The 16,007-nt window shown below is 37.7% G+C and overlaps 1 protein-coding gene across 1 annotated transcript; it reads left to right on the top strand.

The window, feature by feature from the left end:
* Positions 1 to 2,672: 2,672 nt before the first annotated feature.
* LOC106055655 (uncharacterized) lies at positions 2,673 to 10,326 on the top strand. The gene is made up of 4 exons (XM_013212011.2): positions 2,673 to 3,063; positions 7,063 to 7,175; positions 7,899 to 8,094; positions 9,788 to 10,326. Exons 1-3 carry the CDS (start codon positions 2,821 to 2,823, stop codon positions 8,035 to 8,037), a joined length of 495 nt encoding a protein of 164 aa, XP_013067465.2. The 5' UTR covers positions 2,673 to 2,820; the 3' UTR covers positions 8,038 to 8,094; positions 9,788 to 10,326.
* Positions 10,327 to 16,007: the final 5,681 nt, after the last annotated feature.

Raw genomic sequence — 16,007 nt, 5'->3', positions numbered from 1 at the left:
TTGAGGAGCGCCTTAAATGCAGCACCACTCTCCCTCAAAATCTTAATAAAATATTTATTATTCGTAATGCAGGCGCTGGGAACTCTTTATTGGTTTTGACCCTTCTGGTGTTATGAGGTTGATGAGTGGATTGAGATATGAAGGAATTATTCAAGCCATTGCTTTCTTGCGGCTATTCCCAAACATGGGAAAGAATTAGTGAGTCAAACCTGAATACCCCAAGCTCATTTCTATCTCATTTCTATGTGATGATCCAGTGTCGCTTTGGTACTGGAGGTGTAGTGTAGTCAAACGATTCTACAAAGTCTATTTTTTTTAATTAAGTAGCCAAATTATGTTCCTTGTTTTTCAAACCATATAGAATACAAGTTGTAATAATAATAAGAAGCATATCCTGAAACTCAATGTTGTCGACAAATGCCGAAAATGTGGAAATGTGGGCGAGTCGATTGAACACATTATGGCAGGATGTCCAGCCCTATCAGAATCAGCCTACTTGGGTCGCCATAACCAAGTTGCAAAGTTAATACACCAACACCTGGCTTTGACGTACAAATTGATCGGTAAGGACACTCCCCCTTATTATAAATACTCTCCGCAAGAGGTTCTTGAGTCTACTGAACATCTGCTGTCCTGGGATAGGCCTATTCTGACCGACAAAACGGTATATTTCAATCGCCCGGATCTGCTGTTCATCGATAAAAAAGAAAAAACCGCTACCATTATCGATATCGCCGTTCCACTGTCTCATAATTTAAGAAAAACTGAGATAGAAAAACAAAGAAAATATGGGAACCTAGGCTTGGAGATTAAGTGTCTATAGAAATTGTCCAAAATAACAATATACCCAATTGTTATATCAACCGAGGGGATAATAACAACTGACCTCACAGACACCTTCAAGGCCTTTAACATTCCTAGGAACATCTTCGTTGCCTGTCAGAGGGCGGTACTGCTGCAGACCTGCCACATCACCAGAAAATTCCTCAGTGGAAGCTGTTAAAGGGACTACAATGAATTTTGTTTCTCTTTAGCGAAACTCGACCCTGGCAGCGCCAGAGAATGACTACTCGTTCATTTCTAACATAATAATAATAATAATCTTTATTGTCCGTATGGAAATTTGTCTTACAATTTGTGCATTACACCAAACAAAAAACATTATAACTATAAGAAACCAAAGTGTACATTCACACCAGACTCACTCATAATTTACATGTGACAAAGTTTATATCAGATTGTTCTTATTTAATGATTCGATTGCCAGGAGAACAAAAGAGTGTTTGTGTCTGTTTGTCTTTGCCATCGGTGTCTTGTATCTCTTTTGTGATGGTAAAATCACAAATCCTGACACAAAGGGTGATTCTTTATTTCGAGGATCTTGTTAGCTTTTTTTATACCGCTCCTAAAGCCTCTCTGCCTCTCTCTCTCTCTCTCTCTCTCTCTCTCTCTCTCATTCTTTTCTTTCTTTCCTTGGTAATGAAAATACATGCAACAATATAATGAAAAAATGGCAGCTTGTATTGTTGTCTTGCGAAGGAGAAAAAATGATCACACACCACCTCACCAAATAAAATGATCACACACCACCTCACCAAATAAAATGATCACACACCACCTCACCAAATAAAATGATCACACCCCACCTCACCAAATAAAATGATCACACACCACCTCACCAAATAAAATGATCACACACCACCTCACCAAATAAAATGATCACACACCACCTCACCAAATAAAATGATCACACCCCACCTCACCAAATAAAATGATCACACACCACCTCACCAAATAAAATGATCACACACCACCTCACCAAATAAAATGATCACACACCACCTCACCAAATAAAATGATCACATACCACCTCACCAAATAAAATGATCACACACCACCTCACCAAATAAAATGATCACACACCACCTCACCAAATAAAATGATCACACACCACCTCACCAAATAAAATGATCACACACCACCTCACCAAATAAAATGATCACACACCACCTCACCAAATAAAATGATCACACACCACCTCACCAAATAAAATGATCACACACCACCTCACCAAAGAAAATGATCACACACCACCTCACCAAATAAAATGATCACACACCACCTCACCAAATAAAATGATCACACACCACCTCACCAAATAAAATGATCACACACCACCTCACCAAATAAAATGATCACACCCCACCTCACCAAATAAAATGATCACACACCACCTCACCAAATAAAATGATCACACCCCACCTCACCAAATAAAATGATCACACACCACCTCACCAAATAAAATGATCACACACCACCTCACCAAATAAAATGATCACACCCCACCTCACCAAATAAAATGATCACACCCCACCTCACCAAATAAAATGATCACACCCCACCTCACCAAATAAAATGATCACACCCCACCTCACCAAATAAAATGATCACACCCCACCTCACCAAATAAAATGATCACACCCCACCTCACCAAATAAAATGATCACACCCCACCTCACCAAATAAAATGATTTTTTTTTTGTATAATGTTTGATTTAATGGTGAATTTCTTTCTTAATAATTTTTTGTTTAATGCACGCTTTTTAAGTGAAACTGTTTGTCCACCGCCTTGTGACCTGATGACCTTATTCTATGTTAAGATACAATCGTGTGTTTTGACCCTGTACACATGGAGTAGAGCAAGACGAGGATGTTTACTCTCTGATTTCGCCTTTTTAAAAAATCTTGTTTTTAGCTTTATTTTAAACATTTGAATCTTTTAGACTTAACTGTTGTTTTTAGCATTACGATTCCACTACAATGGCTACAGCCGCAACATCAACATCCACGTCGTTGCCCATCCCTTACTCGTCGTTGACGACCTCGGCGGTTAAACTAAAACCACCAATAACCTCAGAACCACACCCACGAACCACAGCAGCATCGCTATCAGCATCTATGTCATCTGAATCAACGCCAGCGCCCACAACGTCCGTCAAAAGAACATATGTACAGAGTGAAGGTTCTTCGATCTCAACCGCTCTTGGATCTAAGAATAAAAAGGTAAAGCATTTTTAAATAAAAGGTTTCGAATAAGATTTTAGAAATATCGCGAAAGTTCTTGAACTAATCCAGAGGCGTGGCTAGGGTGAAACCTGTTACCACTTTCTGCTCCTCGCTAACAGGTCGCATTAATTTGATTTGAGAAGTGGTTAGTGGACTTCCATTTTTCGGAAGTTTTTAAAGTAAATGGCAATGTCTTCGATTCTTAGGATTAAGGATGAGTGCAGTGATACACATGACTACGCAAACCCAGTTGTTACATTGAAACATTAGACTACTTTCTACCACTGTGCATAAGCTGTCTGTGGAAATGTTCTTTTTACATGTCAGCCCAATAAAACGTTAGTTAAATCAGTGGCGTAGCTGGGGGGGGGGGCAGAGAATTTGCCATCCCCGGTCATTTTACCAGGGATGAAGTGACCGGGGATGAAGTGACCGGAAATGAAATGACCGAGAACTGTCAAAAAGACCCACGTTTTAACACAAATAGGTCCCAAACCCAGAACACAAATTTAGAATAATGCTTCAAATAATCAGTCATAATAATTGGGACTTTATTCAAAGACCAAAAATACGGATGAACGGATCTGAAGATATTGTTATGTATCTCCAGGTTCTCTTCAAACTGCACCACACGACACAACGAACTTAAGGAACCTCACAACTCGGGGCTCCAAAGTAACAGAACAGTTTAATTTCAAATACATGACAACATTGTACAGTTGGCAACAACATTACACTGACTGTCCAAAAACCTAGCCTTGATCCGCCTGACTTCACACACCGTACTACTGGTTCTGCCTTCGCCTCGTACTGGTCGCATTGCGAGGTAACGTGAAGTCTTGACTCTAACACACTCTAACATATAGATCTAGGGTCTCTACTGGCCTTCTCCGGGTGGAACGTTGCTTGCACACAGGTCCTTGACGAACTGGCGTGTACTGTCACTTGTCACGGTTGACCGCTCGTCTAGCGCTGGACTGGGGCGATTTGCGTAGGCTAAAAACACACACAACCTACGTCCATCTGTTTTTTTTTATTCAGTACTTAGAGATGACATTGCCAACAACACACAAGACACTAAATTAAGTTTTCGGTTTACACAACAGTTTACGTTAAAATTGTTCATTATCTGTCCAAACTACGACCATCTGTGTCGTAGCCAGATCTGTGGTGATATTATTTAAATGTGATTGTTATGCCTTATTCTACTACAATTGAATAAACTTAAATTTGGTGCAATGGTTTTTAACTGCGTTTGTCTTCCCTAAGAAAGTTACACTACATACTCTGATGTAATGAAAAAAAGAACCACAGGGACACTATATTACACATATTCCAGTTAACACAAAAATTAGCTGAGATTCTTCCCATCCCTCCAACAGTGCTCAAATATAAACAAAGAAAAAGCAAGTGGTAATAAGCGTCAGTTGAATGAAATGTGGGGAAATTCTTATACATTTCGAGACCATTAGGAAAACCAACATTCATTGTATGTGAGCGCAATCTCTCGAATTTATCTTTTAATACATTATATAATTTAATTTATATGAGCTTCGATATTCGCAAAGAATAAATGGTCAAGAAAAAGAGGGTATAAAGAGGTGAAAACTCTTTGTCAAGAGAAGTTGTGCAAGAAGCAATACTTGAAACATCCTACCACATCGTCCCTGTCTTGTCTCAAAAGTGATAAGTGAACATAAGATCAATGAAATCGCTCTCACATTAACAAGACACATCGAGGAACTTTCTCATGATGTATCTGAGCATGCCCTTTCTATTCATTGTCCTTTAACCAATCTGCTGATATTTGTGATGTTGCCCAGTGAAACATTTTATAAGAGGTCTTGGTAATAATATTAAAGGACTTTTTGACTTTGATTCACTCCATAAAAATAAACAAGAGAACCCAACATAATTTAGAAAGCAGAGTCATGTTTGGAAAAATTATCAATTAAATTTTAGTGTCAATGATTGGTAGAGGTACTTAAACAGTAACCAAAGCTTTGCATGTCAATTCTGATCAGCATACAGATTCGAGCTAACATTTTCATCCATGAAAATAATCGAAAACAAATTGAGGTCGTGACTGTTCGATTCAAATCTGCCTCATCGTGGCGCTCGACCATTAGAGGAAGTGGTTAGGCTAAATGGGTAGCAACACAAGACTCCCGTGGGGATGCCCACGGGTAGACTAGAGTCAACCTCTTGCAGGGGCGGGGTTGTAAAAAAGTCCCCACAAACACGTCCCACATCCATGCGCTGTTCCTCAAAGGGACCGTTACATAAATGGCGGGTCCCGCACAGTTAGCTTGGTACAACGAAGGAAAATGGCGGAGGCTCCCAGTGCCCTCGGCCTTCGGCCATGTGCAGCCAAGCATGCGTCGGGGGCCAAAGGCATTGGAAACAGCAATGCTTTACATAGGCATTGACTCGGGTCTCTCTCAAACAGAACTGTGTTCTCACAGGTTTTTTTTTTTACTGTTTGGCGTCCAAAAAGGTTTTTTTTCATACTTAGGGCTCGAAGAGCCTTCGGCTCAGCACTTGGACATCAACAACAACTGTCAATTGCTTTTAGTTGCAAATTTTACTATTTCAGATTAATTGAAAACAAAACAGTCAAATCTCCTTAATGCTAATGAATTTGCATGCATAAGAATTATTTTAAATTATAAACTGCGAATAATGTTCATATTTAATTAGTAGTAGATTCAGAAAGAATCCATTAAAATGATCAATACTAATTTAGAAATGTCCATAGAGCGAACACGTACATATTTGTGTGCTTGTATAAAATACCTTCCTCCTGCTACATTTTTCTGACTTTTTCTCAATTTTCTTTTTAGATGTTTTTACACTGTCGACTTACTTAAAGAGTGCCTGTACAATCTTCATTGGATCTTTTTAAATTGTAGACCTAATCTTGTGTAGTTTAAAAGATGATCACATGCGCTACTCTATCCCAGGGGTAGGCAATTTTTTTCTATCAATGGCCACATAAAACAAAATATTGGAAAAGGGGTGGGCGGCGCATATATATTTACAACTGTGTTAAACATGATAGCTATATATGCCTTTTAATTCGCATTTTTACTGCCTTCTAAATTTACATGTAATTGTTTTACACTTCCAATTGCGGAGCTACAACAAAGAGTTTATTTTCGAAACTAATATTACTATTTTTTTTCATTGTGGAAACGCCTTTGACATCACATTTCACCACCAATATACAATTGCACTTGTGTGAAGTATTTAACTGTTTACACTCATGCATAATATTCTGGAATCGTGTGTATAGCGTACTGGTTATCCTTGTGACTGCTTTCAAATTAGTCAGTCAGCATAGACCATTTCTTACATGCTTATCAACCAGCCCAGGAGCCAACTTGCCTTAGCTGACATGGAAGAGGGCACCTGGTTGCATGCTGCCTCAGAACGAGACAGCTGGAGGTTATTCGCAAAGGACGTGGGATACACGTTTGAGACCAAAAGAAAATCCGCTGCCGAGGACAGACACAGACGGCGAAAAGAAAATCTAAATCTTCCACCTGCGGACAATGGTTATGTGGCAAAATATGTAGGTCACAGCTGGGGCTGCACAGCCACGGGAAATACTGCATTCCTCACAAATCTTCGGACTCGAAGACAAGCCTTATTATTTTCAAAGAAAAAATTCTTGTTCAGACATTTATGTGGACCCAAATAATGCACATTTTTTTAATGCGGCAATATAGTTTTTGGAACTCAAAACTCCCGCAGAAGGACGACTGGAATTTCTCTTTCTCTATCAGGTCATAATTTGCTTGAATGCACACCCACTTCTGCACTAAATGGTGAGCCGAGTGTGTCGAAAACTAGTTTAAAATTCTTGACTTCTTGACATTTGCTTTAAAATTCTCTACTATCATAGAATCCAAATAGGTCTTGTAACTTTCAACCATTTCACTAGTTTCACATGTAGACTAATACAAAAATGTTTGTCAATTTTTTTCTCTTAAGGCCAAGACAACCGCTACCCCACCATGCCATCTATATAGAATAGTGAAAGGCTCGTCAAAGACTGAAATTGAATGTGTTGATTTTTCATTTGACATTTGTGACTTTATGTCAAGGTAGGCTGCTGTCTATTTGTTAGGTCGAATTAATGAAATATAATTACACAACACTTCCTTTGATCTCTCACATACACCATTTAGTTTTCAAAGACTTTTACGACCCATTTCTTCCACGGAAACATTTTAAAGCTTTCATTTAAAAGTGGACCCCCCATAGGTTTACTTAGTTTGGAGCCTAAAACTGGCTTTCATGAAGGTGTCATGGATTTTAAAAAAATTTTTACTCAAGGGAAACAAACTTGAATTTTATTTTCAATAGTGCCACAGCAGTTATCTGTTTTTTTTTTTTTTTACTTCCTACTCTCTATAGTAATATGTATATATATATATAATTCTCTGTCACCCAACCATGCGGAATAAGACGCACGCAAGCCGACTCTCTAGCCCTCGATGAAAAGGTCATGGAAAGATAACTTTTATTTCTGCAAGTCGGACTAGAGTTACCCCACGCAAATTTCGCGGCGACAGAAAAGCGCGGCTCAGAAAAAGAGAGGGGGAGGGGGAAACAAGTTATCCTCTCTGTATATATGATTCTCTACGTCGCCCAACCACCCACCTCATTTGGACAACTGTCTTTCAGGAAGCGTTCACCCGTCACTAAATAGCGGCGCATGCTACGCCGCGGGTCGGCTTGTAGTCTTTATTAGAACATATGTAGCTATATTTATGTTAAAGTGGGTTGGGCTAATTCGATCACACATTTTTTTTTTAATTTAATAGGCTAGCTCTTTTTCCAACGGAGATTTTGTACGACGGCCTCAGCCAAGACGTTCCTGACTCCCCTGACAACGGTGATGACGTCAATGATTTTCCCGCCATTACTGACAGCACAGGGAATCGTGACTTCGAGGCTGATTAGTTGTTTATAAGAAGCTATACAGACGATTCGAGTTCCAACAGCAGTTCTAATAGTTTGGTGAGTGTTTTTGACGGTTGTTGACTTGTAGCACCCGAACTGCTGGTAGACAACTAAATCGCTGTAGGCGTTATTCTATTTTAACTTGTAAAACTTGAAATACCTTGAATAACTTCTTTGTGAGCAAAACCAAATATTACTTTTATAAACTTTTATTATTTAATTATTAATACTATACAATGGTATTTTGAACAAAATAACTCACTAAAAAACGTCTTTTTACTCCGGCATTCTGAAGTCGTCTTTTGCACTCAAGACAGCTTACGACAGTGCCGCTAATCTTGCATCGTTCATTCTGCATAACCACCAACCAATCGCTAATTCCTTCTCACAGTCACTATAAAAACACACACGCAACCAATCCATAACGGTGAGTACGTCTATTCTACTGTTGGGTAATACTTAAACATTGGGCCATTATTTTGTAAGTTAGCTAATGTATGGTACATAAATACGTGTGTGACTGTTAGTGCTCACAGCATACGTGTGAACATTTGTACTTGAGAGCGTTGTCTCATTTCACGCTGCCCTTCTGTAGCTTTTACATTCTCTCTCATACTCATACTGCCCTGGTATCATGTAAGTCTATAAAGTATCTGTAAATGACTCACAAGTATCACAAGTATCGTAGTACCTAAGTTCACCAACAGCATATAATTTCTATTGTCTCGTCTGTTTCGACCTCGTAGTCTTTCTGGTAAAGTCTGACCTATTGACGTCCTATTTGTTTTGGTTTATCCTAAAGTATTAAACTAAATTAACTTCCCCGCTCGATAATGGAAAAGAATTGAAACGACTGAACTTATTTATTTATTTATTTTTTTTTTTAAATGGGAGATGTCTGTGGCTGTCCGCTGCCTATTGGCGACTAAATTAATTAAATAGAACATTTTATTTCAATTGACCTGTAGATCTTTCTAAAAATTACTAAAGTCAGACATTACCAATAGGTCAAGAAAAAACTCCAACCTACTTGGAAAGAGGGGATGCAAAATAAATTTAAAAAAAAAAGACCCTTCGCGGGCTAGCATTGCTCTTTTTACATCATGTCTCAACAACATTCCTGCTAGGCGTGAGTCTATATCAGAAATTCCCAAAGTGGTCTATATAGACCCCTAAGGGTCTACGAGACAAAAAGTTTGGGAACCACTGGACTATATTCAACCTTTCCCTTATCATATAAATAGAAAGAAACAATAGACTTGAAATTATTTGTGAACTAGTTATTAGTTACTCCATCATAAACTGATTGCTTTTCTGTGACTGTTTCCTCTTCACAAACGTCATTAGCGTACAGTTGAGCATAGCTGCATCGCTCTCGCTTTCTTAGTGTGTCATTAACCCTTTCGAGTAGTTCCATTGGACTTAGAGCGTAACGTTTTCTTTTATTTCATAAATCTTCAAATACAAAAACAAAATCTAATAAAATACTCAGAAAGACACAAAGATAAAGGCACATTCCTCGTTCCATATGCTAGGACAAATTTGTACAAATGCTCCTTCTTCCCTACTGCTATTAGAGCATGGAATGGGTTGCCCGAGTCAGCCAGGAAAACCAGAGACTTGGCAGAATTTAAGTCATTGGTTAATATGCATGACTAAAAGCATGCCGCGTAGGACATAATCATCTTTTTTGAAGTAACGTCTGTATTATATAAGTACACATTTCTAATTAAGACTTTTTATTTTACAGGTTGGCGAGAGTAATTCTAAATTATCATTGAAAAGTTACAAGTGAATTGCATTCAGCTGATGCTGCGGATAGGTCACGAGCATTTTGAAAGTATTGAGTACAAATTTCACCAACAGCTTGTTCAACAGTATCTTTCTTGTCATTCAATTAGTTATCATCAGATGTACTGTCCTATAGTTAGGATCCAACACAATCTATGCTGTCCTATAGTCAGTAACAAGCACAATCTATCCTGAGCTATAGTCAGTAACCAAAACAATGAGCTATAGTCAGTAACCAAAACAATCTATCTTGTCCAAAGTCAGTGACCAACACAACCTATCTTGTCCTATATGCAGTGACCTACCCAGTATTATATAAAAAAAAAAGCAATTTATATCTAAACCTCCATATTTTTATGCCTACATATAAAATTCCGATTTATTTACTAAATTAAATTTTTAATAAATGTGTACATTTTTATTACATAAAGTATTGTAGTAGTAATACCTTATAAGTGTATTTGCTTTAGAAAAGTCTGTATTTTTTATTTCACTGAATAAACGTGATTTTATTTCACAAAATAACTTTTTTTTATAACACTATTTATGTGAGTTGATAAGTGTTTTTATAAAATATAATTCATCTCTGCCAATACCTGAATAATGTATAAACAAAACACAATGAAACTCAAAGTTGAATATAACCCAAACTTATCAAAATCACCCAAACTTGTCAAAATTACCCAAACTTGTCAAAAAACTTGTCAAAATTACCCAAACTTGTCAAAATTACCCAAACTTGTCAAAATTACCCAAACTTGTCAAAATTACCCAAACTTGTAACTTGTCAAAATTACCCAAACTTGTCAAAATTACCCAAACTTGTCAAAAAACTTGTCAAAATTATCCAAACTTGTCAAAATTACCCAAACTTGTCAAATTGCACTAAGCGGGTAACTCAATTCGGAGACGATACCCATCATTACGTGGAGACTGTAATAAAAAACTTGAAGACTGTTGACATTGAACTTATCCCCCCCCCCCTTTTATTTTTCTCCTTCGAGAAATAAAAACTATTGTAAGTCGTCTTGTACTATAAGGGAGATAATAATGTATAGGCTATGCAGAATTATCTTTTGATGAGTTACATTTTCCTGTTTCACTATACATAGTAGTGCCACCATACATACGACCCGCGAACCAGCACGAGAAGTGCTATCTGTCCAATCAAAACTTTGTGTCCACATGCAGGAAATCGACATAGTGAAGAAAAAAAAAGGCAAGATAAAATTTTGGATCGGCCCAAAATGAACTTCTCGGAAATGCTCCCCCCCGGCTTTCCCGGACCGAAAAATACCCGGAATTACATCACTAGTCTTTGGAAATTAAAAGTATGACAAGACTCAAGACTACTTGTTTATGCGCGTTTACTGTTCACAAGCAAAAAAATAAAAAAAAGCCCCCCAAAAAATGCCCGTGGACCTGAAAAATGTCTAAACTATTATAGTATCTAATTGATATTGCTACGACTCTATGAGACTCTCTGCAAACACTGCACAAGAAAACTCAAGAACTTGACAACACGGGCTCCCAAAATAACGCGACACTTTTAATAAATCAACAGCAAATACTGTACAGTTGGCACCACGATACACTGCCTGTATAAATGCTTCACTGCAGATCACCACACTGCTGTTCTTCTCTCTTCTGGACTCGTACTGGTTCACTCTGTAGACTATGTTCTACGTGTAGATCGCTAAAAACTACTTTTAGGATAAGATAAGATAATTTTTATTGATCCAATCAAATGGAAATTCAGTTTTTAACAACCTCAGCCTAACTACTGTACAATAACAATAAAGATGCAAATACGAACAACATTCATACACGAAACAAATACACGTTCACAAACAGCGCATTATGAATTAGACTTGTATGAACTTCTCGATGATGACAGATGATCTTGTAACACTCTGACCGACAATGGGATGAAGGAGTTTTTAAATCTTTCTGTTTTAGTCCTAATGGAAAGGAGATGACCACTTCGTTCAGATTTTATGTAATAAAATAGTGGTTTAATGGGTGCAGGTTATCTTTAAGAATCGTGAGTGTTTTGGAAAGGCACATCTTTCATGGAAAAGCTCTTCAAGAGATGGTAGCTGTGTTCGAGTGATATACGATGCTTTTTTAATTAGTCTATTTAGTCTAAGTTTTTGTGCAAGTGAAGTATTACCATACCAGCAGGTGATGGCAAAGTTAATTAGACTGCTGATGATTGCCGTATAAAAAGTTTATAGTTTTGTCGATGTTAAACTTCCTTAGCTTTCTAAGAAAGAAAAGTCGATGGTGAATTTTTGTGTAAAGGTTTTGACAGTGTTCACTCCGTTTCAGCTTGTTGTTGATGGTTGTACCTAGATATTTATAGTCTTGCACTTGTTCTACGTGTAGTGGAGTGGATACCTTTTCAGAAAACACCGGCCACCCCGATATCCACGTGACCCTTCACCCTAGATGGCACCTTGTGTCCGCGCATGACAAGGCAGACCAACGTGGGCACTGTCCATTCGACCGGCATCTCTTGTCGCTGTAGTGTCCGTACGTTACTGGACCTACGTCGTCTCCACTCCCTGTTTGTGCCTGGTTCTACACCATGTGTTTATGGATGGCTGCAGGTCTTTAATGTGTAATAAACAGTCTGGAATCGTCCTACGAGTTGCCTTCGTCATGTCATTTAGTTAGTTCTGTGCCAAACCCACCACATACGTTTTGGTTATTTATCTGAATTTCTGCAATCTATGGCCGCCTTAATGTTTGCTAAAATCTATTATTTCTTTCGTTTTCTGAACATTTAAAATTAGAAAGTTATCTATACACCATTGGTAAAAAGTGTAAATTGTTAAATGGTACACATTTTCATCACCTGCAATAAGGCCAATGATTGCTGTGTCGTCAGCAAATTTTATGATGTGAGTGTCAACTGATAGGCTCTGACTGTCATTTGTGTATATGGTATAAAATACTGGTGACCGGACGCACCCCTGCGGCGCTCTAGTGCTGAACTCTCTCGTGCCTGACACATGCCCGTTCACTTTTACATACTGTGGGCGTTTGATAAAAAAGTTTAGAATCCAAGATTGTATGTTTTTTGCTAACGTTAAATTCAGATAGTTTTTGTATCATGCGATGTGGTTGGATGGTGTTGAATGCAGCTGAAAAATCTACGAATAATACTCTGGCTCTGTCTCTGGGTATCAAGATCATGGTATAGACGATTCAGCATGAATAGTATTGCATCTTCTGTACTTCTTGACGGTTTGTAAGCGAACTGGTGCGGGTCAAGACGTGTTTCGACCTCTTTCAGTAGATGTTTTAAAATCATTTTCTCCAAGCACTTCATTGGAATTGATGTAAGTGCTACGGGACGTAGGTCGTTGTTGGAAGCAATGATCTTCTTTTTGGGTACTGGAATTATTTCAGACGTCTTCCAAATGGAAGGTATTTTGTGCGTTTGCCAGGACTTGTTGAATATAGCACGAAAGATATAAGCCAGTTGTTCCGCACATAGCTTTATAAATTTTCCACTTAATTTGTCGGGTCCCGAGGCTTTGGCAGTGTTTACATATTTAAATATTTTAGTCACTTCTTGTTTGTTAAACAATAATAAGATAATCGATTTGGCCTCGTGAAAAGGAAGAAGCACTAATAGGCATCTGCCTAGGCAGTAGTTATAGTGGGAACGATGTCACCCACCCAGCAGTTCCGCCCTCTCCACTCAGATGGTGTGTCTAAAGAAACGGTGAGCGCCGATCTAGTTTGGAATCAGAGGCGTCAAAGGCTCTGCCACGGCATAGTACTGTGTCCACGTAAGTAAATGACGTAGCCTAATTAAGAAATGGCCAGGAGGCATGAGTTTGAATCTCAGTGAAGACAGGGATCTTTAATTTCGGGGATTTTTAGGACGTCAACGATGAGTATCTAGCATTCGTTAGGAAAATAAAGGCGGACTGGTTGTTGTGCTGGCCACATATTACCCTTGTCAACCATTACTAATAGAAACATATGAGCTACGGAGTGCATGGTCTTAAGGTGAAGGTTTTTTGTTTTTTTTTTAACTTTCTACTACATAATCAGGGATTCTCTTTTTTTTAAAGTTTTTTTTTGGTTTAAATTCACTGTAAATTGCTGTTGACTCAGTCTTGTAAAGTCAGTATACTTGAACTCATTTGGAAGAAAATTCCTTATTTTAAAACATAAAATAAATCATTACAACAATGTAAAATCTGTCTTGCCTTGATACTTATTTGTGTAACAGCTGTGTGTCCATGTCTTTGATCTCAGTCAAATATGTGGATCCGATAAATGGCATGCTATCTGCTTTAATGGTCTCTAATGACACGGAACTAAGACGATGCACACTCAATGGATTAGAATTGTAATCGGTCCAAAAGCTGATCAAATAAACGAAATGCGATTCAAAATATTTGACGACGTTCTGAACTATGACATTGGCTAAAAGGTGTATTTGTTGTCGATCGTCAACCAAGGGAGGATATTATGTTCTTATTCAGTTAATGTTGTAATTCATGTCTGTGGGTTTCAAAGACACATCCTATATATAAATTCTTGATACTTCTCAGCAACTCTATAAGAAAACCAAAATATTACATACACATAGCCTACATCTCATTTCTATGAGATGATCCATATAGTCGCTTCGGGACTTAAGGAAGCCATAGAGAATACTTTAAGGAAGCCATAGAGAATACTTTAAGGAAGCCATAGAGAATACTTTAAGGAAGCCATAGAAAATACTTTAAGGAAGCCATAGAGAATACTTTAAGGAAGCCATAGAGAATATTTTAAGGAAGCCATAGAGAATATTTTAAAAGGAAGCCATAGAAAATACTTTAAGGAAGCCATAGAGAATACTTTAAGGAAGCCATAGAGAATACTTTAAGGAAGCCATTGAGAATATTTTAATTAAGGAAGCACATAGAGAATACATTAAGGAAGCCATAGAGAATATTTTAATTAAGGAAGCACATAGAGAATACATTAAGGAAGCCATAGAGAATATTTTAAGGTAGACATAGAGAATATTGTGTATCTGAAGGTTTTAGCGACTATAGAATACTCGTTTGTAATACACAACAATTGAAACATTTATTTAATGATCCAATTAGGACCGTTAGATTCTATAGATCATATAAATCTATAAATCTAAATAGATCTATAAATCATTTCCCAAACATTTTCCTGAATGGAACACACGTCGCTAATTCAGAGTATTTAGCGGGGTGACCGGTCATTTCATCCCCGGTCACTTCATCCCCGGTCATTTATAGCATAATAATGTCAGTTTAATTTAAAAAGAGAACTTAAAAATGCAAAGATATATAAGGAAAAAAGCACTTCTGGCCCAATTTATGATTCTACTTTTTAATCAAAGAAACGAAACGCATTAGTCCAACATTGCCCATTTTAGCTTTGTCATCATAGGAATCCTAGGGCCTTAGGCCTCCTTTTTTACATGAAAGAATTTGTGAAGTTTCCTGACTGATCTACAAGTTTTAGAGATTTATGTTTGTTAATACTAATATAAAATAGCTTTATAAAGTTTGAATAATATGCTCCATTTTGAAAACTAATGATGTATACGAACGAGTTATTGTAGGCCTATAGTCAAAACATAGCAATAAAAAAGTGCTTATGTTTCAGAATGTTTTAGATTATGAGTACAAGCAAGAAATGAAAATGACATTTCCGCCAATCTCATTATGTCTATAGGCAGGACCTGTCTTAGGTAATTGGAGGCCCTAGGCGAATGAATAGGGTGGCCCACTGGCCCCAATGAAATAGAAAAAAAAATTTGACCGAAAAATACGCGGTGATTTATAAACCGCCCTGTAGGTAGTCTACAATAATAAAAAAAAAACATATAACGCCGTTAGTTCTAATGTGCTGCGGGGACGAATCATGATCACCAGAATAGACATAACGTTTGGACAGGAATTAACAATGGTCTTCTAACATATTTAGTCTAACAAGTAGATCTAAACATTCGTGCATAAACATTGAGTCATAGTAGACACTAGTAAACACCCAGCCAATAGGGAGATTGGATCAAGGTTTCGCAATTTTTTCTCTAACGAAACAAAAATATTTGAGTCTTTTGCGAGGCCCCCCACCAATCGGAGGCCCTAGGCGGCTGCCTGGTTTGCTTATGCCTAAAGCCGACC

This window comes from Biomphalaria glabrata, chromosome 15 (genome assembly GCF_947242115.1).
Source record: "Biomphalaria glabrata chromosome 15, xgBioGlab47.1, whole genome shotgun sequence".
Classification (NCBI taxonomy): Eukaryota; Metazoa; Mollusca; class Gastropoda; family Planorbidae; genus Biomphalaria; species Biomphalaria glabrata.
The sequence above is the reverse complement of the archived record's forward strand: the minus strand, read 5'-3'. Positions and strand labels throughout refer to the sequence as shown.

Coding starts and splice junctions, on each gene's coding strand:
- LOC106055655 (XM_013212011.2), top strand. CDS start 2,821: ATGGCTACAGCCGCAACATCAACATCCACGTCGTTGCCCATCCCTTAC. Junction 3,064..7,062: donor TTGGATCTAAGAATAAAAAG/GTAAAGCATTTT, acceptor TTTTCTCTTAAG/GCCAAGACAACCGCTACCCC. Junction 7,176..7,898: donor ATTTGTGACTTTATGTCAAG/GTAGGCTGCTGT, acceptor TTAATTTAATAG/GCTAGCTCTTTTTCCAACGG.